This window comes from Falco rusticolus, chromosome 11 (genome assembly GCF_015220075.1).
Source record: "Falco rusticolus isolate bFalRus1 chromosome 11, bFalRus1.pri, whole genome shotgun sequence".
Classification (NCBI taxonomy): domain Eukaryota; kingdom Metazoa; phylum Chordata; class Aves; order Falconiformes; family Falconidae; genus Falco; species Falco rusticolus.
Window position 1 is genome coordinate 1,897,767 of NC_051197.1, and position 27,456 is coordinate 1,925,222.

General features: G+C 49.5%; 1 protein-coding gene across 7 annotated transcripts; it reads left to right on the forward strand.

Moving 5' to 3' along the window:
- On the forward strand, positions 1 to 26,812 carry GNG12 (G protein subunit gamma 12). Of its 7 annotated transcripts, XM_037404452.1 has the most exons (6): positions 20 to 87; positions 3,616 to 3,742; positions 8,296 to 8,353; positions 8,983 to 9,080; positions 23,502 to 23,618; positions 24,670 to 26,812. In XM_037404452.1, the coding sequence occupies exons 5-6, from the start codon at positions 23,523 to 23,525 to the stop codon at positions 24,793 to 24,795; spliced, it is 222 nt and encodes a 73-aa protein (XP_037260349.1). In that variant the 5' UTR covers positions 20 to 87; positions 3,616 to 3,742; positions 8,296 to 8,353; positions 8,983 to 9,080; positions 23,502 to 23,522; the 3' UTR covers positions 24,796 to 26,812. The 7 variants fall into 7 exon arrangements, with proteins under 7 accessions (XP_037260351.1, XP_037260354.1, XP_037260348.1 ...); XM_037404451.1 differs by lacking the exon at positions 3,616 to 3,742 and having other exon boundaries at positions 9 to 87; XM_037404453.1 differs by lacking the exon at positions 8,983 to 9,080.
- Positions 26,813 to 27,456: the final 644 nt, after the last annotated feature.

Here is a 27,456-nt window from a genome sequence, read left to right on the forward strand (position 1 = left end):
GCCTGGAGGGAGTGGGCGGGTCGAGCGCGGGCGGTGGGCGGGGCCAGGCCGCTCTCTCCGGTCGCCTGTGGAGACGGGTGGCGGGCGGTGAGTACCGGGCCTGAGCGGGGAAGAAGCACCGGCCGGGGGGCTGTGGCGGTGGGGAAGGGGCTCGGTGGTGGGTCTCGGTCTCCGCAGGTCGGGGCACGTTGCGGGGCCGTGGTGGGGCAGCGGGAGGCCCCGGCGGGGCCCCCTGGGTGGGCCGCGGGCGGGGCCGGGCCCGGCGGGAGGGCTGGGCCCGGGTGGGCCCCGGGTGGGTTTGGGGGTGGTTTGGGCTCTGGTGGGGTGTTTGTTTTGCACCTTCTCCAGCTCGCCTGAGGAGCAGCCCCGGCGAGAGTCTGCACGCAGCCCGGAGCTGCTTTGATATGGTTCAACAAGTTGCGTGTGGCTCCTGAAAGGGATGAGATCTGGTCAATTATGTAAAAAAAAAAAAATAAAAATAGGCCTTTCCCTTGGAGTCAGGCTCTGTGCGGCAGCACGTGGCCTTCCCTCCGTCCAGGCCTTCCCTCCGTCCAGACCTTCCCTATGGCAGCGCTGGATGCGCAGGGCTGGGAGTAGGGGACTGCAGAGGGGCAGCCCCAGCCTTTGGATAAATCATTTATGCTGTATTTGTTTTGATTTTCCCACCTGTGGGATGGTGGGCTCCCCTCGCCCCCCCTGGGGTCGTGGCGCTCCACTTAACAGAGGAAGTTTCCCATGTGTGAGGAGTTGTGGGATTAGTGTGGGAAGGAGTTTAATTAGTGGTAAGCGTCATTATTCAAGGAGGTTTCGTGCTGATACTGAGATTACACACCCTGTTGCAGTAATAAGTTTACTTCAGTAACTTAAATCGCAATACTGCCTTCCAAGCTCAAATTCTTCATTTGTGGGGGGAGCAAAAAGGGTATTTGAAGTGTAGATGGTGGGTTTAGCCTGGTGCTGTTGGGAGGGGGCACCCACACGGGGCTGATGCCTGTCCCAGCCCATCCGTCTCCTTCCCCCCTCGCTAGCACTGGCCCCACCGCAGGTGTTTGGGGGACACTGTGGCCTCATCACTGCTGGAGGAAGGGCAGCAAGACCCGTGTTGGTGTGTGGCTTCGAGCTTGCAGGGGGGATTTGTCACAGTGAACGCGATGGAGACAGACATCAGAGTTACTGCGATGCAGGGGAGGGCTTGGGAAGCCCAGCTGAATACGTAGGAAGCTGGGCCTCATTAGTTCTGACGATCAGGAACCAGCTTGATTAGTATGGCATATCAAATTGAATTCACAGCAATTTGTCAGGTTGTTAGCTGGCATTTTTATTGACTTAGGGCTAATAGCTTCAGTGACAAGTTACTTGTTTGCATTTGCCTTGGTTGTAAATCAGTTTAGTAATAAAATTCTGTGAGTAAATAGCAAGTACTGGATAGCAGTTGCATTTTATGCTACTCCAGTACCACTAAATGAGATTGAGGGATTAGTATGCAGTTAATGACTTCTCAATCCTGTATTTCATCCTTGCGTTGAATGTATTGTAGTCATTCAGGATATCTTTAATCAAGCATTAAAGCGGCAAATAAATCCTGGAGTTGAACAATGGATGGAGTCCAGTGCTTCGGTCGAGCTCACTTTCGTAACCACCCAGCTGACGGGACCACCTTCCTTTAAAAACTACGCTCTCCTGCTATTTGGAGATGTTTCTGAGGGCTCCCAAACAGCAGTCATCGCTGTCAGAACCACTGCCAGCATCTCTGATCTCTTGCTGGCATTATACTTAAAGGCAAATATTGAGTTGGGCTGTAGGTTTCAGGTACTTCTTTTGCTTCAAAGATCCGTCTCTTTGGCTATTTAATAACGTTTTTAATGAATACTGAAGATTCTTCATTTCCTGGGCTCTGTTCCTTAAAAGACTTGGGATATTTGAGCCAGATTCAAAAGAAGTTCTCTAGAGTGAGGTCTGAGATGCACAGTAACACGATGATGGCTCCGCAGTCCCTTCAAGTGATGCTGAAATGGTGAGTTTTGTTTTGGGAGATGCTAAACATGACAGCTCTGCAGGGTGGGAACGTGCTTCCTTCCTGGGCTCAGCTTCCCAAACTCTGATGCATCATGCTTTGATGAGGCTCTGTTGCAAAAGCAAATTCAAATTGCTCCAGAAATTCATGGTACAGCCCAATAAATCCTTACCCTCAGCCCTCTTACTTTGTCCCCTCTGCCAGAGCAGAGATTACCACAGGAACTGGCTTCGTGGGGACGGAGAGGAGTACTTTCCAAGCAGCTTATAGTTAGCATGGGAAACACCGCTGCGACCTTGGCCAAGCTATGTATTCCTGGGAGGATTGTATTGCTGCAAATTCATCTGCACTTGCAAAAGCTGCGGGAATGGGTAGGGCTTGCGGGTCTCATGCTTTAGCACAGAAATGCTCTTGTTGCATGGAGGTGGGAATCGGTAGTGAAACTTTCATTAGCTTTAATTGGAGCAGAAAGCAAGTTCCCCAGATCTTGGAAGTAGTTGTGGACTTGCCATTTCTTGGGAAATTGAAGTTGCAGATGTTCGATGACTCTCGGGATTTGCTCCACATTAATCACTGCTGGAGTTGTGCAGCTCTCTTCTGAATTTTGCAATGTTACACAACTAGACCTCAGTTTTCTTGAACCTGAACGTTCATCTTGTATTCAACATTGTGGTCTCTTCTGAAATGGCATCTTTTCTTCTCTCGGCAGCAAATAGAGGAATGTAGAAGGGAGGGAGGAGAGACAATATTAATGACGTGAGCAAAAAGTTTTCACGCTGTTTTGTAAAAGGATTCATGAGAAGTAGGAGAAAGAGCAGAGGTAGTGACAAAATTCCTCACAGTGGCTGAGTTACACTAGGATTCTCCGTGGCGTTTTCTGAGGTAGACAGAAGCGGGAAGGTGAGGGGAGTGGTGGGGTTACCCAGGGGAGGTGGGAGCACAGTGGGGGTACGTCTGTCTCCCAGAGGGGCACACAGCTTGGAGGGATCCAGCATTCCCATGCAGCACAACATAGCACCCGTTACTGTGGAGCAGCTCAGCCTCCTTCCAGCCGGGTGTCCGTGGAGGGGAGGAGGTCCTTAAAACTGGGAGCTGGGGTACAGTGTACCCTGTGCCTGTGAGCCTCTTAGTTTCTGGGGACCCCTGGGCAGTGTAGCCTGCGTGGGTGTGGGCGGTTCATAGCTCTGAGATGCTTGAGGATGCCACTGACTGTATATTTTTAGTTGTGTTCCTTTGAATATTTGGTAAAGCAGTCAATGTGTTTATGTTCAGCTTCCTGTATCTGTATCAGTGTCTTGGCATGTGATGGAGTTAAGAGTGAAAACCAAACCGAAACAAAACAAAACTCTGTTGTGAGGATTATTTGTATTGAAGCAGCTAATGACTGCAGGATGCGGCCCCTGGGATGCTGTGGATCCCGAGCCTCCGCCCGAGGGGTGGTAGCCCCTGTTGGCTCACGTGGACTCGCCCAGGGCTCATGTATTAGCTTTGGGTTGTCTCCTTCTTGTTTAAACAGTCAGCTCAACTTGAAGCAGGCACTAGGCTTACTCTTCCATTTATTTACGCCATTTTTCTTCCTGTCCCTTCTCCTGTGTCTATAGAAACCTGCTGTTACTTTTTGGCACAATTTGTTTTGGAGGTATATGTGACCCGAGCCTTACTGCATCCCTCTGCTGTGCCTCTGCTCCAACACGCAGCATCTGCTCAGAGCCCTCACTTGCTGTGCAGGTAACGATCCTCTGATGCCAGCTCTCCCGAGCGGCTCCAGGCGGGAAAGCTGATCTGTGGGATGGGGCAGCCCAGTTCCCCGGCCCGGGCTGCGCTGGCAGCTGCACAGGCTGATGCCAGCGGTGCTCTGTTGAATCATCCCTTCCCTGTTCGTAACCTCTCCTTGTGCAGAGGCAGTTGAAGCACACAGAGGAGGTTTCGCCTGCTCTTACTCTCTAAATGATAGTTATCTTTGCGCAATTATAGTAATCTTTGTGCGAAAGCTCTCCCGGGTAGATGCTGATACTCGGAATCGCTTCTTTCCCTTGCTGGGGCAAGAACTGGGCAATTCAAAAGCTGACATTAAATGCACGTGGGAGTGGGTGGCTCTGTTATTTGTAGTGGGGATGTAGGATTAGCCATGGGGAAGAGAGGTTTTGTGGTGCTAGGAGAGAAAAAAACAACCAACCCTCCCTCGCAGGTTCTGATGATGCTGTGGGATGCAGTGCTGCCCTCGCCGCTGTGCAGCCTCCTTTGGTCGTGCTGGGGAAACGTAAGGAAAGGTGTGCGGTGTTCTCACGAGGGACCAGTGGGTATCGCTGCAAAGGGAAAAATGGGCTGAGAACCAGGAAAAACTGTCGTGGCCATGAAAGCTAGTGCTGTGGGTCTGGTTTGTGGAGCAGGAGTCACCATGGGAAGGGTTGGGAAGTTGGACTTGGCAGTGATGGAAGGGTATAAGGGTGGCCTTGCAGAGAAGGCAGAAACAGGCATATTCTGATTGCTTATAAATTGTAAGTTTTAATTTAAAATTGGTTGTAATGTAGGAAGTTTGTCTCCAGAAAGGCCTTTCCTGAGCTGTCTGTCCCTAATTGGTTATGTTTAGATTTCTGTCCTCTGTTGTTAGGTCTTTGGGCTTAAATTATCTCTGCATCTGGTACAGTGTGTGGTTCTGAGGTGCTTGATGTATCTGTGTATACCTTTGCAGTTAAGAAAAGAAAAAAAGGTTCTTTGCCATGTCATTAATCATCTCGATGAATAGCCAAAGTATTTCCAGAAGAAAATTTCCTTTCTGTTTTTAAAAGTAAAATCGAGCAAATACCATAGGTAATTACATTATTTCTTGTCACAGTGAAGTGCAAGAAATTCTGTCCCAGGGTGGTTCGTTGTAGTTTGCATTAGAAAAAGAAAGTTCTCATGAAGGATCCTGTGCTGTAGTGTGGTGCAGCTTCTCGTGTGTTTTCAAAATCTTTCACTGATGATTTTCCTCTCCCTTGTTGATTCCGCTCTTCAGTTGTCCTTACTAAACACCACCAGCACAGCTGGCAAGAAGTTATCCTCCCTGGAAAGCTACGCTGTTGTAGGAAATACTAGAGGTGAACATAAACCAGCATGAAATATGAATTTGCAGTTGTGTAGCAGTTCTACAGAAGCCCGAGAGGCTTTTGTTTCTGAACCAAAATAATTCCGAAAGCATCGCCAGCTTCATTCGCCAGGAAAAGGGTCTGTGCGGAGGAGGAGGAAGTTAAGCAAGTGCAACAAGAAGTCTCAGAAATGAGATTAAGTGGAAAGAGCTAGTTATTTTTCTTAATGAAAAGCCATAATCTTTCAGCCAAACTTTTGTTTTCCTGCATCATCTTCCTCTTTGCTATAGGGTATGGTATAAAAGATGTTACGTTCTCCTGTTGCTTTTCACAGCTGTCTGGGGTGTGTGTTAAACTATCAGGGTTGCTGCCCTAAAAATGTAAAAGTTGGTGCTGTTGTAAGTAAAGTGCTCAAAACTCTGTTTTGTCAGTCATTGCTTTGGGTAAGTTTGAGCAGATCCCAAAATACCTTTTCAGCTGTGTTTTCAGTTGAGCCAAAAAAAAAAAATATTCAAGCTTTTTGGTGTAAGCTTGGAGCTGGGATAAGCAGAAAGTACCACTGGCAGTTTTGGGAGATGGAGCGTCTTCTTCCCAGCTGAATCTGGTTTATGTTACTGTCAAACTTGCAAGGGATTTGTCCTGCAAAGCAGGGATGCTCCAGCTGGAGCTGGCTGCTGGGGCCTGCAGCACGGGAGGATCCGGGCTCACGCTGCTGTCCTTGGCCAGAGGGTCTGGGACGCGTCTGGCAGCGGCATTTCCTCGCTTCTCTCTCCCACGTGTCCTTCCCTGATTTATTCCTTCCCAAGGATGGCCTGACCTCTGAATGCTTACGCTCTGACTATGCAGCATGTCTTACAGGAAGGTTTTGGAGGGGGTGCATTACACTGGCCTCAAACTATGCTAGTAATGTTGGGTTTGTGGGGGTTTATGACTAATTTGATAGGAGCTTTGATTAGGCAGGAATATTGAGGCTTTATGGCTCTAGGGAGGAAATTGGCCCCAATGAGCCATATTTATTTTTTAGGTGCATTAAAGATTCTTTTGACTATGTATTTTGATCTCCATCAGGAAGCAGAATTCAGTAGATAAAAAATTTTCTTACTTTCCCTTAACAATTTTCAGGGTGTGTGACTGGAGTGAGAACTTGCACAGGTAAGTAAAGCAGAAGCTATTCTGTTAAAACTTGTATTTTATGCAGCCGTCACATGTATGTAAAGGAGGGTTATGTGTTGCACTTATTTTTTGTTTCCTTGCTGTGTGTCAAAAGCACAAGCTTGGCACTGGAACAACAAGGACTGGCTGCGACGAGGCAGTCTCTTTTTGAAGGCAATTTATTTTCCTACTCCACGGAATGACTTTTAACAGCAGCTATTAAAATGTTGACGCCGTTTCCAACACGGGAAGTGCCATGTGATTTATAAAGGGGATGCTGTCTGTGCTGCCAGTACCTCTCTGCCTTGCTAAGGACCGTCCCTTGGGAACTTTCAGTGCTTTTTCTTCCCCTGTTTTTTCTGGGAATGAGGGAACTGAATTGCTGTGGCTTCTCTGCCCCCATTGTTGCTGCCTGGTGAAGGCTGGGGGCTGCGTGCTAGCCCAGCCCCTCTGCCAAAGCCAGTCGTGGTCAGTCTGTGCCACGGTGTGCCTGCCCAAGCGGCCACCCGCCCCTGCCCTCTCCCTGCTGGTGGTCGTTGCCATTGCTTTGCCCCTGTGCATCGCTCTGGGTTTAGCATGCCGGGAATTGGCTCTACATTTCGTGCATACCGGGGCTGGTAAATCTCATAGCTAATTGCGTTATTCGGCCGGTTACTGAGCAGCGCCAGGGCTCTGTGCCAGATCTCTGTTGGCAAGTGGCGGTTGTTTTTCTTCCAAAAAGTGTCAGTGGCAGTCCTGGATTCTGCTGTGTCCTTAGTTAATGAGTTATCTGTGCCTCAGCTGCTTTTCCAGTTTAGTAAGTGCCTGGTGCATATAATCTGTGTTTTGCACTGTACTTGACAGTGGGTGTCTCTACAGGAATACAAAAGTATATAAACGTGCGTTAGCGTAGCAATTGCCAGTCAATGTTAGATGGTTATTTGCTGGTTTTAGAACTTGACATGTATATTTGTACACGTGTGTGTGTGGCACTGAACGTGCATGCCCTTAAGACTTCACGCAGCAGCAAAGCAATGCGAATAAAGACATCTTTACTTGTAAATGAAACCCCCCCTCTAGTTATTGCAGAAGGCATGTCGCTTTATTTTTTTTTTGTCACCTTCTCTTTTACCCATAGCATCAAGGCACCCAACTTGGTTTGTGTTTGTATTGTAGATAGATGTTTTTAAACAAATAAACCCTTGTGATCTTTGGGGTGTTCTCCAGTTGCTGGTTTCTGTTCTTGGTGATGCAGGGTTACATATCAGGTGCCCAGTTCTACTGTCATTCATGACCAACACTCTTCAAAAATTGTTGCCCTCATTGAATTGTCATTGTCATATAATTTCAGTTTAAAATCAGTGGTTTATACAGTGAAAATTGAAGAAAGGTATTAGATACAGTGTGCACTGGGTTTGTCAGTCTTGCAACAGTGAACCGTATCTGGTGCAGGAACTTGTACTTTTTAGGATTGATAAGATTCCGAGGTTTTTTTTATGGGTGTGTGAAGGCCTCTGTAGGAAATGTGGGCTCTTGAGTTTGTTTCTCCTCTTGTTTAAGTCCAGCTGGCAGAACATATCAATGGAGGCTTCCATCCCAGAGAGGTCTACAGAGGGCAAAGTAGTGCATGCGCTCAGCACCGGCTACACTGGCACTTAATATAAACGGGGTCAGGGTTTTATCCTGGGTAGTTTAACTCATGTTAAAGCCAGTAGCTTTTCTGTAACAGCTGCTTCTAAACCTCGTGTGCTGTGGCTCAGGGTGGGACCTCTGCCCAGGAGCGTGGGCTTCAGGAGGAGCCGTAGCAGCAGTGAGAAGGCAGCGCAAGAAAGGTGTGAAAACTTACTGACTTCATTCACATTTGGGAGGTGGCTGGGGAAATTGGCTGCCCATGGCTGTGTCCTCGGGAAGGGAAGTAGGAGAGCTGGCCGTAAGACAGGTTTGAGGTAGACTTTTCAGTGAGTCCAGTCTCAAAATACTGTGATCTTCGTGACTAGAATTAAACCACAAGTGCTAACCCCTCTTAGCTTTGACTTTCTTGCACTATGAAGCACTTAAAATTTTTATTTTGCTCTGTTCCAGGACCATTACACCGATAAAATCAAAGCAAGCTGGACAGGTAGCGAGACTGCCTGTGTAGGTGAGTTTCCCGTACATGCTTATTCCTTTCTTTCATGCAAAATATGAAGCAGTATGACAAGTCCGAAACCACAGTGATGTAGTTTTATTCTGGAGTAGAACAAATAGAAAATACGTGGCAGCCTTATGGAGGAGAGGCCACAAGGCTGGCACCGGCTCTGTGGCAGGCATGGCAGCCGGGCAGGCTCTGTGCTTGTGGCTTGGTACAGCGCTGGCAGCTCTCTGCTCTAAGGCATTAGCAACAGGGGTTGCTGACAGTCAGTCACCTCCGTTCTTAATTGCCTGACTGCACTCACGTTTAATATTAGGGAGCAGAAATGCTATTTTGCATGGGCTGCTTCTACCGTGGCGGTTAGGCTTTTCCTTGTTTACTCCACCAGTTAGCAAGGGGCAAGCGTGCAGGTCCTCATAATTTCCCTGTTTGCTGTGTTAAGTGTATATTGTTTGACCATCTCAGAATGCAGACGATTCCTATATTCACCCTGTTCTTAAAATAGTTACTTTGATAAATTCGTATAGCCAAGAAGCTTGTGAAATGCTTCGCACCCTTTCGGTGGCTTTGAGCTGAGAACCATGGAGCTCCTCACAGAGCAGCTCCTGCCAGCATCCTCTGCTTTATCTCTCTTTCAGACTAAGAATTTGCTGAAGGTCACGTAACCTGAGGCCAAGCTGGATCTCGTGACTCCCAGTCTGGTGATTTAATCACGACCGCTCCTGCTTTACATGCTGTAAGATGAACTGATTTTGGTACAACTAAAAGTCTCTTTGCAAATGTCTCATTGTAGTTTGTGTATGTCTTACCTGGTGTGAGTTAGCTGGGTAGTGCCCTGCAGGGAGAAACAGGTACCTTCTGTGGAGAAACTGCACTGCAGTTTGTTAGAGAGCGCAGGTTGTCTTTTCTAATGACTTCAGGCTAATGTCTTCAGAATAATACTGCTCAGAAGTTTTTCGAGGTAACCTTGATCTAGAAGTCAGTTCTCACGGCTTTCATTTGTCCTAAAGATATAAAAACTTAAGTCACAAAAAAATGCAGAGGAAAATAGAAGCGGGTTTTTCCACTACTCGTTTCCCAACAAGTAAATTGGGTTTGACAGAATCATATGTATGTAAGCTGACTTTGAAAATCAAATGTAGCTGTAGCTCCGTTTTGATCAGCAGGATGGGGCTGGCATAATTTGTGAAATGAAGGTCATGAAGGAACGCATCCTTAATTCAATACCCAGATCACTAAATCCAACTGAATATCTTGGGATTGTCTGTTTTCTTTCATTTCACATTATTTTGGATTTTATGCATTTTAGAAAGACTAATTAAGACACTGGCAACATTGTTTATAATTTAGAAAAAGACCTTGACTGTAAAATCTCTAAATATTCTCAAGTGTAAATTCTCTGAAGAGGCAAACATGATGAATCGGCATTCCGTGCTTTAAGGAGCTTTTATTTTTCGTGTGCGCCAACGAGATGCTCGTCTCTGGGGAAAGCAGGTGTATCGGCATGCCCAGACTTCCCATCGCTAACTTAGCCCTAATTACTGCACCTCCTCCGAGAGCTGTGGGTGGAAGGGGAGTTTGTCATTGCTGTATCTTTTCTGCTGTAAAAGTAGTTTTGAAATCTGCTAATGTATACCATAATCCAAACAAGGGGCGCATGGACCGAACAGAGCTGAGGCGTGCCTGTCCCCCGCTTTCAGCTCGCTCTTATACCTCTTGAGGTGTAAAACCTTGTCCCTGCATTTGCTTCAAGCTCACATCACACGTGAGATCTGTACTTGTGCGGACTGTATAAAAGGGCAAGTGACTGCACAAAATGGAAGCTTCTGTGCCCCAGGAAAACAGAAGTTGGGTCTTTTGGGGCATCTGAGTTTCCCTGCTCCCTTCAGCTGCGGTGCTGTGTAGGGCATGCATCCCAAAGCATCCGTGTCCTTCCCCGAAAACACCGTGGGCAAGTACTGCAGCTGCCAGATGTTTTAGCTTTTCTGTGTGCACTGTAATAGCGTGATCCTTGAATACGCAAAGTGGTTGTTTTTGTTTGGGGAGGATCTTGTTTTCTTTTAACCAAACCCAAACTTTTTCTAGCGTGTATAAAATATTTGTGCTGCGATTGTAAATCTTGCCTGATAACTATTTAAAAATCAAGTCCTTCTCGCCTGCCAGGAACCAGCTAGCTATCACTGTCACCGCTGCTACTGGCGGTTTGGTTCGCAGTAGCTGCAGAGGCAGGAGCAGAAACCTTCCCTGGCTGCCGGTCCCCTGTGAAGGCAGCTCGCGCAGGCACCGCAGCTGCTGAGAGCTATTTGGGCCTTGGCTGGGGCTGTGCAGGGGGAGGGCTGCTTGCAGCCCCCCATGGTACCCCCAGAGCCAGCAGCGAGGTTGTGAGCAGTCACCGTTGCCATTTTCCCTGGGGAGTTTGCATCATGGGTACTGTGTTTGGAACTGCAAGGTGCATGAGTGTCTCTGAGTCCTCCTCCTCCCTGTAAACTCTGGTGAATCGCACAACGTTGTCTCTCCTTTTGTCGCACGTGGTATAGGTGTCATAAAGAGAGATTACCAGAAAGCATCTTTAATCCCCGTTTCTTTTTATCACTGAATCCTGTTTTCTTGCTGAGGGCAGGGCTCCGATGTTTTCCTGTTAACCAGGTTTTATTTTCCGTTCTATTTAGTAGCATAGCAGCAGGAAAATATCCCTCAGCCGGGCGTCTCACTGTGGTTTCCACTGGGTGTCAGCACGGCCCCGTAGTGGGGCCGGGGCGGCAAGAGCCCTGCCAGTCGCCGCAGGCTTTCCCTTTGGCTGCACCCACCGCTGGAAAAACTAGGCTGGCTGCATAACCAGAGCAAGGTGCTGGCTGGGGTGCAGCTTTGCAATGATGGGATCACCCCGCGCAGGCGCGAGAGGTGGGTGAGCTGGGAAGGGGCTGTTTTGCTGGAGATAATGTTTCCTTCTCAGAGCAGAGCAACCGGTTGGAGCAGGAGGAGTGTTGAACGTGCCCTCCTTGTTCCAGTGCTCTCTAATTAGGGTTTCATCTAGGACAGTGGGTCCCCGTTTCTGGAAGATGAGCATGGATAACTTTTGTAGTATTTACTTTGAAGGTGTGGATGTGATAAAGAGCGCTCCCAGAGAGGTGCTGCGGAGATGCGTGTGCAGGACTTGGCCTGTGCTGGGCCGTGCGTGGCAGGAGTGGCAGGTGAGGGCTGCTCACCCTGTGCTTCCTCCACAATGACCCTTCCAGTCTTTTTGCACGCTCGATATGCATCCTGGTTTCCCAAGTCCTTTATAAAATCCTTGGGCCTGCTGCCTGTCCTGCCAACGCGAGGCACGTCCTTCATGCCCCTCAACTCTATATGCTGGTTAAGAAGAAGCACCCCTGAGGGCAATTTGGGTTTCAGGTGGGCAGAGGCGTCCCCTGGACGAGCCTTTCCTCCCACATGCCGTCAGGGACCCTGTACCTCTCCCACCCTCCGTGCGGGTTCCCTTGCAGGGACTGGGCAGCAGCAAAAGGCTTGTGCCCAGTCCTACTGCACAGTGGAGAGAAGATGCCATTGGGGAAGGGGCCTGGGGGTCCTCAGCCGCATCCCTACACCGGGTTGCTTGACCTCAGCAGGAAGAGGAGAGCACAGTTGCCCGGCCAGCCATGGGAGCTGGCATCCCCTTCACCAGGCAGCTGTGGAAAGGTGCTGCTGTGTGCGGGGGCATGCAGGATCAGGGGGCAGCACGTGTTGGCATTCGCTGGAGCTCTAAATGCTGCACAGCAAACAGCATTCCCCTCCAGGCCTGCTCCAGCGCAGAGGACAGCAGTTTGGCTTAGGGTGGTGCCAGGCGCTTTGAGATTCATCCAACAGGTTCTCCCATCAGGGACCTACACATTAAAAAATCAAGGCCATGAAATACCACAATTACAGAGACTTCTTGGCGCTTGCGTGCAACCGCGTTTCTGTGTGCTGACATACCTGGTTACGCTATGATGCACCCTTGGAATAGAGTTGTTTATTTCTGCACTCAGCTACAGCCTTTAATGCCAGCGTCAGGCCTCTTGGCTTGGACTCGGAGAGTTTTTAGGTTCTGCAAGTCGTAACAAACCTGCTCCTGAGCAGGCCCCGTAGGAAAACCAACGACCAACATTCAAGTCCCAACCAGCCAGCAGCCTTCACGCTCCCACACAAGTGCCTGGGAAAGCGGCACGTGCAGAAGCACTCGCAGTGCCTGGGGAACCCAAAGAAATCCTGCACCGAAATACCTCACACCCTGCTGCAGCGCCAGCCACACATAGCAGCGGTGTGCGTAGCCCACTGCATAGCTCCGGCATCGCCCCCCTCCTTGCAATACTCTCCAAGGGCCATTGCAGCTCCTCTTCCCCACTCTCCATGAGGTCCAACCTTGACGGCAGCTGCCAGTGCCTCCCCACGCTGCTTGCAGCCTGTCTTCCTCTTGCCTTCTCACTCCTTCCAGCATCCCCAGCCTGTGCACCGTGACCTGCTTAACCAGGTGGGGGGTGAAGGGGATATTTGCCTCCTGCAGCGCCTGTTCCCCCTGGAGCAGACCGCTGCTGGGCTGCGTGGTGCAGGGCAGACGTTTGAAGGTCTGCTGGGTAAGTGCTGAGGGGGGAGAGGAGGGTCTGTTCACCATCAGGAATGGGACAAAGTCTTTGCGTGGGGCAGAGGAGCTGCAAAATTCTGCCTAGCTGGGGGATCACCCTGCTGAGAAACAGGTGATGAGCTCCTTGCTGTACTGTCCCAGCGGTGCCCTGGGCAATGGCAAGGCTCAGCCTCAGGAGAGGCAAGGAGCTTTACAGAGCAAAAGCAACCATAAAATTTCCACTTCCCTGCCCAACAAATTTACTCTCTGTATTTTCAGAAGCAAAACTGCTGACTTCAGAAGTAGGAATAAGGTCCTGGCTTTTTATTCCTGCTAGCTCTGGAGAGTGCAAGCAGGTAAGAGGAGACAACTGGATTTGGGGTTTGATGGTGTTATTACCGAATGGTTTGCAGAGTCCCAGCTGAAGGTGGCTGGAGTGAAAGGGTGCCAGGGAGACTGGTGCTGGCAAGTAAGCTCACTGCCAAATGGTTTTGCAGGCAGCCCTGGGGAGTCGCAGGCAGAATCTTTATTATTGGCAGTGATACGCGAAACAGATGCAGCTTAAAACTCTTTCAGCGAAGACTGGGCAGGTTGCAGGACTGGGGCAGTTCCACTGTAAACTTGCAGCATTTCTTGCGGAATCACTGAAACTAAACATGAGCTCCCATGGTACCATATTATGGTTGGTTTTGGGGAAGAAATGCTGCCCAAATGCCAGCTGGCACCACTGAGCAGCTCCTCGGGATGTGTGTGCTTCCCCCGGCAGCCACGCCATCCTGCAGAGACGGTACCAGCCGTGCCCAGTGTTAGCGTCGATACCCAGCTCGGCATGGGCTGGATGCAGCCCAGCCTTGAACTTGTCAGGCTGCTTGTTTGTTTCTTTTATCCCTATTCCTGTGTTTTTAAGAAAAGCAAAATAGTTTCTGTGGTGATGTTTGCTTCTGTTGTTTCTAGCAGGCAGAAGCGGGCAGCAGCATCCCAACATTTCTGAGCTGGAGGAGCTCCCAGCAGTAATTCAGCCCTGGGTGTGAGAGCAGCAGTGGCTCCCTGGGGTGCTCAGCCCTCTGTCCTGTGGGCGTGCAGCCAGGGGCACCCAAGCTAAGGCTGGTGCTGCTGCAGGGCCATGTGCGGTGGGTGCTGTGCAATGCCCTGGGCAAGGAGGGATCCCCTTGGGCAGCATGCTGCGGGGGGATAAGGGAGCACCAGGAAGGCCACTGGTCCCTCTTGGGTTTGGAATTGCTCGTGTTCTCCTTTGCCCGGTGTTCCCTTGCCAAATTTGAAGCCCTGTCGTGCCACCACCTCCCTGCAGCTCCTGCGCCCAGGGCAGAGCACAGAGGGCATTTCTACCTCACTGCCTCGGCACAGGGCCCCTATCACCCACAGCACAGCTTCTCTGGCTCGGGAAGAGGAGATGCCTTAGAAACTTGCATTTGCAGATTAGCTGTAACTTTAGATTTACACTGACCCCCAGCTGTGGGCTGTTGCCCTGGCAAACCAGAGGCTGTTGGCGTGTTAAAGCCCTGTATGTTTTGTATGCTTCTAGTTGCCATAGTTGTTAGTGTCATTGTCCTGTGTTTTCTTCAATCCATTCTGTTGATCTACAGTTTTGAGGTATTTGACTTAAAAGCTAGTTTACTTCCAAAGAAACAGTAACAGGATACTCTTCTGAACCTTTGTTCCACTGCTAGCTGGGGTTTCGAGCTGCCGTATAAGCTGACTTTACATAACTGGAGCAAACGGGGAACTTCACGGCAGAGCTGCTGGGTGATTCCTGGGTGTACTTTAGCCGTGGTGATTTAATTACATTTCACTCAGCAGGTGGCTTGTAAGTCCTGGATCTAAAAGAGTAAAAAAGATAGATTGGTGTTTAATTATCCCAGTTGGAGCTCAAGTTTAATGCCTAGCTGCGTACCTACCGCGGCTGTTCCAAGCGCCTGCTGTATTTTAACCTCATTACGTAAACCCTGCAGAAAGAAATAGGGCAAGGCCTTGAAAAATAGGGTTTTTCTAGGGAAGAGGGGCAGCTCCACCTGTTGCAGATGTGTCTGTTGTTATTTATAAGAAAGAAAGAAAAAAATCCTGCATAAAGTGCGTGGAAGTTTCACGTGTGTTTCCCCAGCAAAGTGCGGCTGGTGAGCATCCTCCTCTTCTGAACAAACTTAAGTCCTTGGTTTTCCATGGAAAAAGGTATTTTCCCCAAAGGATGAGCTAAGCCTTCCCACTGGCATATTTGATCCATTGGTTTGTTGACTCTGCTGTTAATTACAGAGCCCTCACCCAGCGTGTGCCTCTGCAAGTCTGCCGGACCTGGAGAGGGCAGGCAGTCTTGCTCCCTCCCGTTGTTATTAGCACCTTTCCCATAATCATTCTTTTTGCTTCTGACAGCTTTCAAACTGAGCACAGGTGGGAATGAACAGGGAAAAAGGTGACCATGAGCGTGTTTGTGGGCTGGACATCTGTCCCCTCTGCAGCAAGCCAAGGGGTTCTGTCAGGGTTAATGACTACTGCAATGGAAACTTCTCCCAGTTGTCTGTCTCACTGTTGTTGTCTGCTGCAGCCTTCTTGTATTAAGAAGGGAAAAATCAAAGCTGCGTGATGTGCTTGGCACTGAAAATCAAGATAGATCGTCCCGGCTCACAGAAGAAACACAGTGCTGCAGCCATTGCCTTGCAGCTGGGGGCTCCAAAATGCAGGCATGTAGGGGGACATAGCTGGAGAAGGTAGACAAACCTGTGAGCCCCTCGATCACCAGCATGGAACACAGGCACAAAAGCTTGCTTGTGTTATTATACTAGCTGGCACAGCTGGAAAAATATCATAGAATCATCTATGTAGCTGTTGATGTTTTCAGAGCACTTTCTGCAGACAGGCTTTGCCTTGGGCACAGTGACCAGAGAAGGCTGTTGGTGGGACTGATTATTTTGTCTCTTTTTAGGTTGTGAGTCAGGCAAGTGAGAGTTGCAGCCATGCCCGCAGCTGCTCTGGGGCTAGGGAATCTCTGTCACCATCAACCTCAGGTCTGGCAAGCCCTCGTTCAGCTTTATCCCTTGGCGAGGCACAGAGATTGTCACTCACTGCGTGTGCCTGCAGCAGCGGGCAGGGGACCCCCAGCTTGCCTCCTGCCTAGAACAGTGTGAAATCACACCAGCTGTGTTTTGTCTTAGGTGGTGGATGGAAAAACTTGTTGGAACTTGGGTTTTGGTCCGTTTAATAGAGAATGAATAGTTGTGACTGAGTATGGAGAGATCCTGATGGGGAAAGTGGTGGGATGAGTTGGGCTCTCAGGGTATCTCTGCTTTTGGCTCAGGGCTGCCAGCTGGGCATGAAGGCTTGTTTCCTAGAAACTGGAATGGTGCCCTTCCCATCAAAGTGGTCTTTTCTTTAGAGAGTGACTTAATTCTCCTGGGAGACGTCCTTGTCCCAGAAAAGCTTGCCCTGGGCTCCGAGGGCATGAAACCCCAGGTTCTGCAGGACTGCATATGCCGCTGATACAAATCTGCGGAGTTTTCTGCAGTTCGCTGTTGTCTGAAATCAAGTGTACCCCATGAGAAATCCTGCATCTCGAGATGGCTGCAGCAGTTTAGTTATTAGGGTAGGTTGCCAGGAACTCGGAGGGAAAACAGTATTATTGGGTGATGACCTAGTTGTTTGTAAATCTCTCTGTAGAAGAGATTTAGTAATCTTAGAGGACTATTAAAGTAATGCTGCCTATGTTTGTTTGAAGATGAGGAAACACAGCAATTTAATTTTCAAATGTTATGGTTTGGATGGTTGTTTTTTTAAAACATCTAATTTATTAACAAAGCTAACCAGCTGGGAAAATAAGCACTGAAACTTTCCTAATGAGGTCATTTGTGTAGGATGGGAAGGGACTCCAGAGAATCTCAAACCTCTCCAGTGGTAAAAGGGGTTTTGGGGTTGTGGCTTGCGGGTGGGGAAGAGAAGGCTGAGTAAAGTCAGCCTAGGCTTGCCCCAGTGAAATGAGAGCAGAACAGTTTGTCTTTTAATTTTGCAGTATCTGTTTTTAACCTTAGGTCTTTTTATAAAAAGAAAATACTAAAACTGGAGAACTCCATGAATCCACGAACCTATCTTACTGCATGCATTACTTGATAAAAATAAATTGCTTTGGGTTGTTTGGGCGTGTTTTTTCACCCTGTAGTTTTTCAGTATACTAAGTGAAAACTGCAGTCTGGAATGAGAGTTTGGGCTCGGTTTGCAGTGGATCCATGCTTTCATGTCCATGTGAAACAGCTCCTTGTTACCACAGAAATTATTATTTTAAAGCACTTGCAGTCGGTTTGCAATGTACCAGCAGAGTTCATTATCACATTCAGCAGCTGCATTTATCAGCTCTAACAGCACGTGTTGGAAGCTCTTGGTTGAAGTCTCATTTTTCATGAACATGTGAGCCTGTTGGGTATGAGGAAGCTTTTGCAGCTGTGGCCATCTTCTGTGGGTCCTTCTGGGCAATACCCACATGGCAGCGAAGCTGTTGGGTTCGCTGTGCCAGCGCACAGGTCAGTTGGCCACCTCGGCCCCAGGTACCCGCCGGTGCTGGTGAGGAGGCAGGGGGAGTGGGGTGAACGCAGGGCTTTGGCGCTGTGGGTCTATTCTGATCAAAACCCTCAAAACGTGGGGTCTTCTGATTTCTCACTGTATTCTTTGCAGAGTAAATTTCCCAAAGTAGCCAGTAGTCTCATATCTATTATCTTTTCTTAAGAGTACTACCTAAACATGAGAAATTCTGTTTAAACTCCTCTTCTATCATTTCGGTTCCACGTAGCCAAGTGCTGTTCTATATCTGCGTGTCTCCCACCTGGTGCCTGTGGACCCGCTGTCTGTCTGTAGCAAGGTCCTTTTCCTCAACTGCTGCTGGGGTAGGAGGATTTTTTATAGAAATGACAACCCCAATAGCAAGAACATCCTCCCACATGGGATCAGCACCTCTCTTGGGCCCGGGGAAGGGTCGCTGGTGTTTTCGGTGAGCCATGCCTTGCTTCGGGCACGTAGGCATGGCGTAGCCTACTGGGGAGCACAGTCTGCCACCCCGAGATGGGTGCCAGGGTGGGAGACAGCAGCAAGTAGCCCCGAGGGCTGTGCTGGCATGGGGAGGCACTGCCTGTGAGGATGATCCTGTTACCATTTACAAATTAGTTAACTTGGGCTCTGCAGCCGTTTGGCCTCATTGAGCACCAGGATTAGGTGATGAAACCCGGATTCAGCAAAACCCTCGGTGCGGTAGTTTCCCGTTGCAATCGGTGGCTTTCAGTGGGAAGGAGTCTCAAAGCTTGGGCCCAAAGGTATTAATGGCTTTGAGCAGAACAGGGCCCAGGCGCTATTTTTGTGTGTTGGAAGGGGGCAGCAGCAGCAGAGCAGCCCTCCCTCTGCCCACTTCTGGTGGCACGCCAGCAAAGGCAGGAAGCCTTGAACAAAACCCACCAAATCCGTGTCCTTTTAAACTTCCTTTCTGGGAACTAGAGCTTAGCAATTAGCATTTCAAGAATTAAATTCCTCAAATTATCAGCTTAAATGCCCCAAAAGTCTAGTAACAAAAGACTCCTGTTGTGTTTCTAAATGCTGTTTTAAATGAGCACACGGTGCTGTAGCATGCAGCCTGCTTGTGCTGTCCATCGGATCCGAGGCAGCAGCTCTTCGGGCAGCCTCGGTGTGCCAAGACGTGCAGGTCTCCTGGCTCCCTTCGCCTGGCACCAGCATCACAAAATCATGGGGCAGGTTTACTGGTGGAGCTTACGCTTGTTCTGGTTCGGGTGCTGCTGTCAAGAGTCCCAGAGAGCCTGAGCTTGGTCCTTCCCACTGCCTCCAGCGAGTGGCTGTAGAGGTCGGGGTCCCCACAGGCAGGACCTGTGGCAGCGCCAGGGCAGATGACGGGTCCTCTGCAGCCATTGTGTCCCCCTCTCTGCGGCACCAAGCCCTGGACGTGGTCCTGACCCTGCCAGTTCACGTCGGCTAAAAGATGGTCTGCCCCTCAGGACGTGAGGTAATTCTCCTGATACTATAACATTCTGCTTTTGTGCCTGTGGTGAAGCACAGAGCGCGTTGCTGTGTTGCCTGCTGTGGTCCAAGCCTCCCCGCTCGTTCGGTTGGCCGTCACTTGAAATGGAAGAGGCCATCTTGTCTGAGTCACGGCACTGCAGGGCTTACGTCAGAGGTGGTTAGTGCACCACAGCCTTTGCCTTGAATTCCAGAGAGTTTTCACTTTGTGTTTTGCAAATAATATGACATGCATTCAACATACACCTCCTATCATCTCTTACAACGAGAAGCATGCCTCAAGTAGCTTGCTCTTTCCCAGCAATAAAGCAAAATGTCTGAACATTAAACCTTTACAGATTTATGACTGTTTCCAGGAGAAGGTGTTTATGCTGTGTCAGCCAGCACTCCTCCTCCTCTTGGGTAATTTGCAGATTGAATGACTAAATGTGCCATCAGAATGCATTTTAATATTTGGGTGCTACAAATACTAGTAATTCAGGACGCATACACTGTGTGCTTGCTGTGGGATGTGACGGCTCCCTGGTGAGCGATAACTGGGCTGCAGTATGGTGGAACTGGGTTAGTAACTGAGAGTTTGTGTTGTGATGTTGCTACAGAGGGTATTTCAGATTCCCGTGCATGTTAACTCTCCTCCTTGCAACCAAAGCATGCAAAGGCATCACACCTCCCAGGAGCAAACAACGCTCCCAGAAGTCCATACCCGCAGCCATGCCAAGTAAGCAAGCTGAGGGCGCTGGGAGATGGCAGCCCGGGTCTGGCAAAACCAGTGCGCGCTCCCAGGAGTGGGGGTCTCACGCCTGGTGCTCCGGGCACTGCCTGGCCTTGCACGGTCACGGCTGCCTCTCAGCTGCCCTGTGCTGAGTCACGGTTTGGATTTGTCACCTCCTGCCTCGCCGCTTATGGATTAAATGAGGGATGGAGGAGGGATTGCAGGGCTGGAGAGCAAGCCGCTTTTGTGCGGGTGGTCCTGGCTCATTTCCTTCGTGGCACTGTGGAGTGGCAGGGCGGTGTGTGCCAGGTGAGGATGAGTGCCTGTGTCTGCGGTTAGGACAGTGCCATAGAGGGAGAGCTGCTTTGCAGACCAAAAATCCTGTTGGCTTCTTTTAATTTTGCGTTAATTACCTTCCATGGGTGGTAAGCAGTGAACCACGTGCAACCTGGTCTGTAAGTGACCTCCCTGGAGCACAGCAGGAACTTGGGGGAAATTTTGGGCCAATAAGGGGCTTGTGGGGACCTGGCGCGGTGGATGACTGCCACAAACCAAGGCTCGGGTTACTGACCTGGCTGTTGCAGGGGTGAAGCAACCATGCTTTACAAGCTGTTCTGCGCGCTCAGGGTGAGTCAGCTGGCAGTGTGTGCTGCCAGCTCGGCTTCCCTGGCCCCCCATCACAGGCGTCCACTCTGCTGAAATTTCCTTTGCTTTGCTGCAGCTTTACTCCTAGTCGCTGCATGCAGAAACCTTGAGTGGAAATTACGTAGAGGAGTGAAAGGTACGCGCTTCAGACACAGCGTGTCCCTGATAACGGCTGGTGCCTTGCCTGCTGCAGGGCACTTGCTTGGAGCTGTGATCTCTAAACTGGCACATGTTTAAAGGTTCTAAAATTACAAAAGACCTCCTGTGATTTGCCCTGAAATTGGACATTTGGAGCATGTGCAGCCTTTAAACTAGTTCTGGGTTTCATGCTTTCTGCCACCATCCTTTTCTTCCTCCTGGATGCAGAGTTACGGGGAAAGTAGGGCAGCGAGCTAATAGGGGCTGTTAACACGGCAGCTCCGATTCACGCAGATTGGAGAGATCCATGAGCACGTTCTTAATGTTTGTTGCAGGAAATAAGTTTTTAGTGATACCTAATGCTCAGTTGTGAATGTCCCCCGACCCGCGCGTGAGCAGCAGCCTTACCTGCTGCTTGGCAATCACTGTGCCCAAAGCTGTTGCAGGAAAGGTCCCCCCACACCGTGCAGCTGTGGCAGCATCTCTGCGCTGCTCCTGTTGCAGCTCGCTGCTGGCATTTGCTCTGCTCTGCAGTGCCACGTGCAGCCTGATGCTGCTCTTGCTGGGCTTTGCTGTTGCTGGTGCAGGGGTAGCTGGGAGGGCAGCAGGCTGCTTCGGTTGGCGTTTACTGCTGGGATGCTCAAAGAGCAGTGAAAGTCAGCCGTGAGCTGTAAAGTGTGACATACCGGTTGGCATGCTGCTTGCAGTACTGCTCGCCGGTAGATCGCAGGGCTGCAGAGAAAGCTGAGCACACTCAGTGCTGCAGCAGCATGGGTCGGTGCATCACTCCTAGCAGAAAAGGCTGAGGATGCCAGGATGGGGGATGCTCGCTGCGGGCTGCGCACACTTCCCAGCCAGCAGAAAGCTCTGCAGGTGCTTGCACTGCTGCCCCAGGAGAGCTGGGGGGGTGTGGCAGCCTTTTGTGGCATCCCACACCTACTGTGGGAACACTTCACCATCACGGGCTGTAGTGGCCTGATGCGTACTGGGAGTGAACTTCAAACCCAGGGCTGCTCTGTGCAGAGGGAGGGAAAAAAAATTTAAAATCTGGGCCCTGCTGAGCAATCTAGAAATGACGGCATGTGCTGAAATGGGGACTCGGTACAAAATAATGCTGGTCCCAGCTAGCTGGGCAGGCATGAGCACTGGCTGGAAAAACAGCACTGCTACCCAGGCTGAGGCGTGAGAAACCTGAAGCCCACAAGGAAATGCTGTACGCAGCGCTTGGAAAGGTCACATGTAGCTACATTGCACTTGAGTCCTTGTAATGCGGTAAATTATTTAAGCCACGGAGCCAATTATTCTCGTGGATCTGTGGAAAACAAACAGCAGGGTTTGTGTACGGTCCTGCTAGAGGTTGTGTGCAAGGACTGGCACAGAAAGGACAGGTTCACAGGCTGGGGCTGTTCTAAACCAGCTGCTCCTTGAACTCCTAGGTACCCAAATAATTCAGCGATAAGCTCTTTGCTGATGCAGTGCCTGTAGGGATATTCTTTTGAACACGGTGCTGCATGATCCTCAACCCTTCCCTGCTCCTTCTGTTCCGTGCATGGGTGGTTTCCTTCCAGCAACAGCAGCTGAATGGCTACAGGGGATGAGAAACAGCCAGGGATGGCAGGAGCATGTGGCAGGAAAGGTGCTGCAAGATGGGATGAGGTGGCCATCAGTGTGGCACGGGTGAAGGGACAGCTCATTGTGGTCTAATAGCCAGGACAGGCCTGAGCATGCCATGCGTGTTATGTACAGCTGAAGAAGCTGAGGTTTTCTGGGACTACCAGGAGGTTAGGACCTCGAAATCCCACGTGGCATGAATGCCAGCGGAGTGCTGACTTACAGCTTGCAACTAAGCGTACCTTCGTGGATGTGACAAAGGAACCTCGTTGGGGTCCTTGTTGCGGAGGGTCTGCAGAAAAGCTGCTCAGGGGCAGCAGTACCAGCACTAGCAAAACTGACCCTGAATTGCTTACTGGTGCTGCCTGTCCTATTGGACCTGGGCTCGAGTCAGAGCTGGCGTGCGGGACGTCTTCCTTCGCTGGCTACAGTCACACGCGTCCGATCCTGGTTCACTCCTTGCCCTTTGGTGGGTTCGGGAGTATGTCTTCTTGGTCCAACCCGCAGGGGAGCACGTGGCATCCTGGCATGGGCTGGGCTCCCCTGTGTGCCAGCTGCACGCGCTGCCCTCGTGCATCCTGCAGAGAGCTGCAAACGAGGGTCACGCTGCAAAGGCTGTGCTCAGGCCGCTGCCGGACCGGCCGGCTGAGACCAGCGGAGAGCATCCTCCCTTCTTGCTGCGCACCATCCAAAAGCCGGCCCCACGTCAGCATTGATGCTTTGCCTTCTTACCCAGAGAAGAAAAGTCCCAGTGCAGCTTGTTTGTTTTTTTCTGCCACCCCCGCTTGATGCCACATGGGAGCAGCCAGCAGCTGGGAGCGCATCTCTGAACTTTGCCTTCTTGTTTTCCTTTTCCTCTGACGTGTCGTAAAGCTGCCGCAGCCCTGACGTGCAGCTTGGCTGAAGGAGGTGGAGAGGCCGTGCCCGTCCTCCCGGCTGTGGTGGACTCAGCGAGGGGGCAGGATCCGGCCATGCAGTCCTTCTCCACCTGTGTGAGGGAGAGGAGGGGATGCTCCTCCATCCCAGCGCTCCGGCAGCTGCTCTCCTCTCTCCCGGCCCCGCCTGGGGCAGGATCCGTCCCGCCGCAGGGCAGCAGCTGGGGCAGAGACTGCCCACGTTGCATCCAGCCCCTCTGCAAATGGCAGGCGTAGGGGTGGGCGCGTGGTGCCCGCTGTAAACCCTGATCACCTGTTAACACAGGGCAGAGTGGAGCAGAAGTATGCACAGGAGCTCAGTGCATTTTTTTCTCAAGAGTGTTTTAGTTCCAGAGCGTCGGTTGCCGAGCTGCTTCTCAGCTAGCTGACTGGTCCTGTTGGGTGAAACAATAACAAAAAAAAACCAACCAAAAAAAAAAACCAAACCACTTTTTTTCAACGTGTCACAGTTGCCTCTGTGTAAAAGCGGTTTATTGTGCTTTGCCACCTTCTGGAAAAATAACCCAGTGTCTTTCAAAACAGAACTTCACTGCTTCGCTGAAAATGTCTGGCAAAACGGCGAGCACGACCAACAACATAGCTCAGGCCCGAAGGACTGTCCAGCAGTTAAGAATAGAAGCCTCAATAGAAAGAATAAAGGTGAGAGCGCATCCTTCTTCACCCCTCCTGTTTCTTCTTGCTTTTTCCCCCCTCCTAGCTGTAGGGCAATCACAGAGTGTGCGTGTGTGCCCACAGTACAGTGTTCTCCCCATCTCAAAATGTGAAATCAACATTTCATCCCAACGAATCTGAGTAAATCTAATTCTTGTGGCCGCTTCCCAGCAGTACCCCAGGTAGCTCGGGGCTTTATGGACTTGAGGGGGACCCAAAGCAAAATAGGAAGTGCAAATCAAATGTGTGAAACAGAAGGCAGGTATGTGTTTCCAGTTTTGTGCATATTGTGTGATTTTTTTTTTTTTTGTTCCATCCTTCGGCTGGCTGAATGCTGCATCTACAAGGAAGGTGAATGTGTAGGAACATTATAAATTAAAAAAAAAAAAAAAAAAAAAAAAGAGGAGGAAGGTAGAGGAAACTGGATTCCTTTAAGGAAGAAAAGAAGCTGAGCTTTTTTTCCAGCTAGCAGGGGTAGGATATTGGCTACACTAGTAATATTGCTTTCTCGGGCTTTGCTGTGCTCTTTGACTTGCTGCCAGCGCCTCTGGAAGGCCGGCAAACCGAGCGCACGGATGCACCGAGCAGCGGTGCCCTTCCTCGGGAGTGGGGGGGTGCGAGGAGGGACCCTGCATGGCATTCCCACGACAGCTAGGACATTTCTGTGTACTGTCCCCAACCTCACAGCCAAGAAGTTCCTTGTTACAAACCTACTGTGTTATTTTGAAACTCTTCCTCTTTATTTTTAGTTTTCTGTAGAAGCCGTGTAGGAGCCAGGCAGTACTTTTGCCTGGTGTCACACGCTAACCGAAGAGCACCGGGCTCCATCCTCTTCTGCTCCCTGCAGATAAAGCTGGAGCAAGCCCATGGCAGCGTGTCTGTCCCAGGAGACACGCACAGAGAATGTGCTCATCTCCGAGCAGCCCTCCCATCCCACACAGCTTTGTACAAGTCGGCAGTTCTTGGCACGTTCGAGCATGTTACCATAGGAAACACCGTTTTATGGTGGATTTTTTATTTCCCCCCTTGTCTTCTGCAGGTGTCAAAAGCATCAGCAGACCTAATGCTCTACTGTGAAGAACATGCCAAGAAAGATCCGTTGCTAATGGGCATACCTGCTTCTGAGAACCCTTTCAAGGACAAGAAGACTTGCATTTTGTTATAGGAGGGCGGCGGCTCCTCCGCAGCCCCCTGGGCAGAGCCAGCCACCGGTGGGCATGTAAGCAAATACCCTGTAAGGTACCAGCTATTAACTGTGTAAGAGCAGCTGTTCTTTTACCAAGCGTATAAATGATTTCTTAAGCTTTCTAAAGCATTTCTTCTGTTCCCTATCTTTATTAGGAAGCGAGGTTTCAAACAGAATTAACTTCTTTCTTGTCTGAGGGAATGGGGTGTTGGGCATCGAGCCTGCGAGCGCTGCACTGCCGTCCCTGTGGTGGGATGGGCAGGGTGAGCCGGGGGTCTTGTTTGCTCCAGGAGTGGGTCCCAGTTTCACTTTTCAAGTTACACAAACAAGACCAAAGTTGCCTGAGCTTTGCTGATGGAGCAGAGGTGAAGGTGTAGGAACCCGATTGAACATCACTGGTTTTACGTTTATTTTTTTAAAAAAATTATGTATGCGGGGACGGGTATGTGTGCCTGTGTTGGTAGCGTGAGTTTTTGCACAGACACATTTAAAAGTGCATTATCTAGCAAAAGCTACCTTGAAAAATGATTGTAGCAACTGCTGGTGAACTCCAAGGAGCCATGCCTGCAGCCTTACAAGCCTTAGAAAAGTAAAGACGTTGCCTTCTCTTGACAGGGGGTTTTAAGTGTAAAACCTAAAATGTCAAGAATTGGAGATCTGCAGATTTATTTTCCTGCTTTTTAAGAGGAGTTGAAAAAGCAGAATTTTCAGCTTTGATTCTGTTTCTCTGCATATTCTTCTCGAATTAAAAATTGGTGTTACTGTAAAAAAAACCCAAACACAAACCTGTCAAAAGAATCAAAGGCTGCACGCTAGTCCTGCCCTGGCTGCGTGCCGAGCTGGAGGCATGGTTCTGTCACTCGAAGTCCCAGTTATATTTTATGCAGGGAGTCAGAATTTGGCTCTTTTTTTTGTTTGTTTGTTTTTTGGGGTTTTTTTTGGTTTGTTTTGTAAAATGCATTTTTAAAGGGGAAAAATGCCAAATTATATTCAGATTGTGGTTATGCAGATATAACTGGGGGGGGCTTTCCATCAAGTAAGTGATTTTTATATATACACGTAATAAAGTCTCTATGTGTGTGTGTGTGTATATATATATAAAACTTTAATAGTCTATTTATACAAACATTGCATATTAACGGAAAACTTTGACAGGATTGAAGATAATACTGACTTCAGCTGGCTACAAATGTGTTTCTCTGTAGCCAGTGGTTGAGAGGTTGAAGTTGTCATCTGCCACAACAGTGCATTTCTGTAATGGTATTTACAGAATTTATTAACCACTTGTAATTGTTGCATATTGGTCATTTCTATATTAAATTATATACACATGATTGATACATATATTGAGAAATTATATATTTGTTTAACAAGCCTCTTTAACAAAGAGTTCAAAAATCAGCGTACAAGACTGACAAAATTGTATCGCTTGTTCTGTGCTTACATGCAAATTATTTTTATAATTAGAATATTTTTCTAGTGACAATTTAAAAAACAATAACGTAGATCCACACTTATTTTTTTTTACTGTGTTTGTGTCTACCGTTTTATAACACATCTTGTTAAAAATAGTAAATAACTTAGTTTGGGTGCGGGAGACTAACTGCCGAGAACTCCGGCTGTGCTCAGAGGTGTGCAGGCAGGTACGTGGGGCGCGGGGAGGGCAAATAACCTCATGCTGTTGCCTGAATATTGTTCTCCCATTAATCTCTTGTCCCTATAGCCATCTGCATTTTCATTTCGTTAGAGCTCCCTGCCCTCAAAAAAACCCTCACCTGTGTAGCTGCAGATACCCTGTTTGTGTCTGGCTTCCTTTGCCTGTTGTCTGCCCTTAAGTAAAGCCTGCAGCAGGGTCTGGGGGTGGTGCGGCCGGAGGGCCTGGCTGGCACACTGCCCTGGGCTGGAGCGTGGCCACCTCCCATCATTCCCACCCATCACGCCGTGTCCACAGTGGCCTGTAACTCTGTACTTTCTAATAAAAAGCTTCTGGCATGTTCCTCAGGCTCGCTCCATCACTCCTTTCCTACGAACCCCCTGGCATTTGTCAGGCCAACATCAAGCATGCCATGGCTGTGGCTCTGGCCCAGCCCCACAGCTGAGAGTTAAGTGTATTTTTCAACTTTTTCCTTGCAGCGCTGGGGCAGGATTTATGCCAGCATCTATTTCACGCTTGCATACACATCCAGAGAACAAAAGAGTTGATTGTAGGTGGCCGTGATGGCATCAGTGATCAGAGGCGTAGGATTAAAACCACCATACGGGGTTGGGTCTTTTTCCAGGTGCTTTCTCGATTTTAGGTAGAAGACTTGAGATCAGCAGCTAACGCAGCATCATGAAACTGCCTGCTCCTGATGGCGTTTAATGTTACAGATTTTTGGTAAACTCTTTATTTTTTAAATGCAATATGTAGGGGCATGTGAAAGCTCAAGTGATTGTGTTTGTACTTTGCTCTTTTGCTATAAATACTCCCATGAAAGAACAGGAATTGTAAAATTCAGGGGAAATACAGACTGGTAGAATGAGGAAAGGAGAAATGAGACCATCTGCATCCACAGCTGTTGGGGGAAACCCACGGAGGCGGCGCAGCGATGCAGCACAGACATACCGCGTCGCCACACTGCCCCTCTTTTCTAGCGGGTG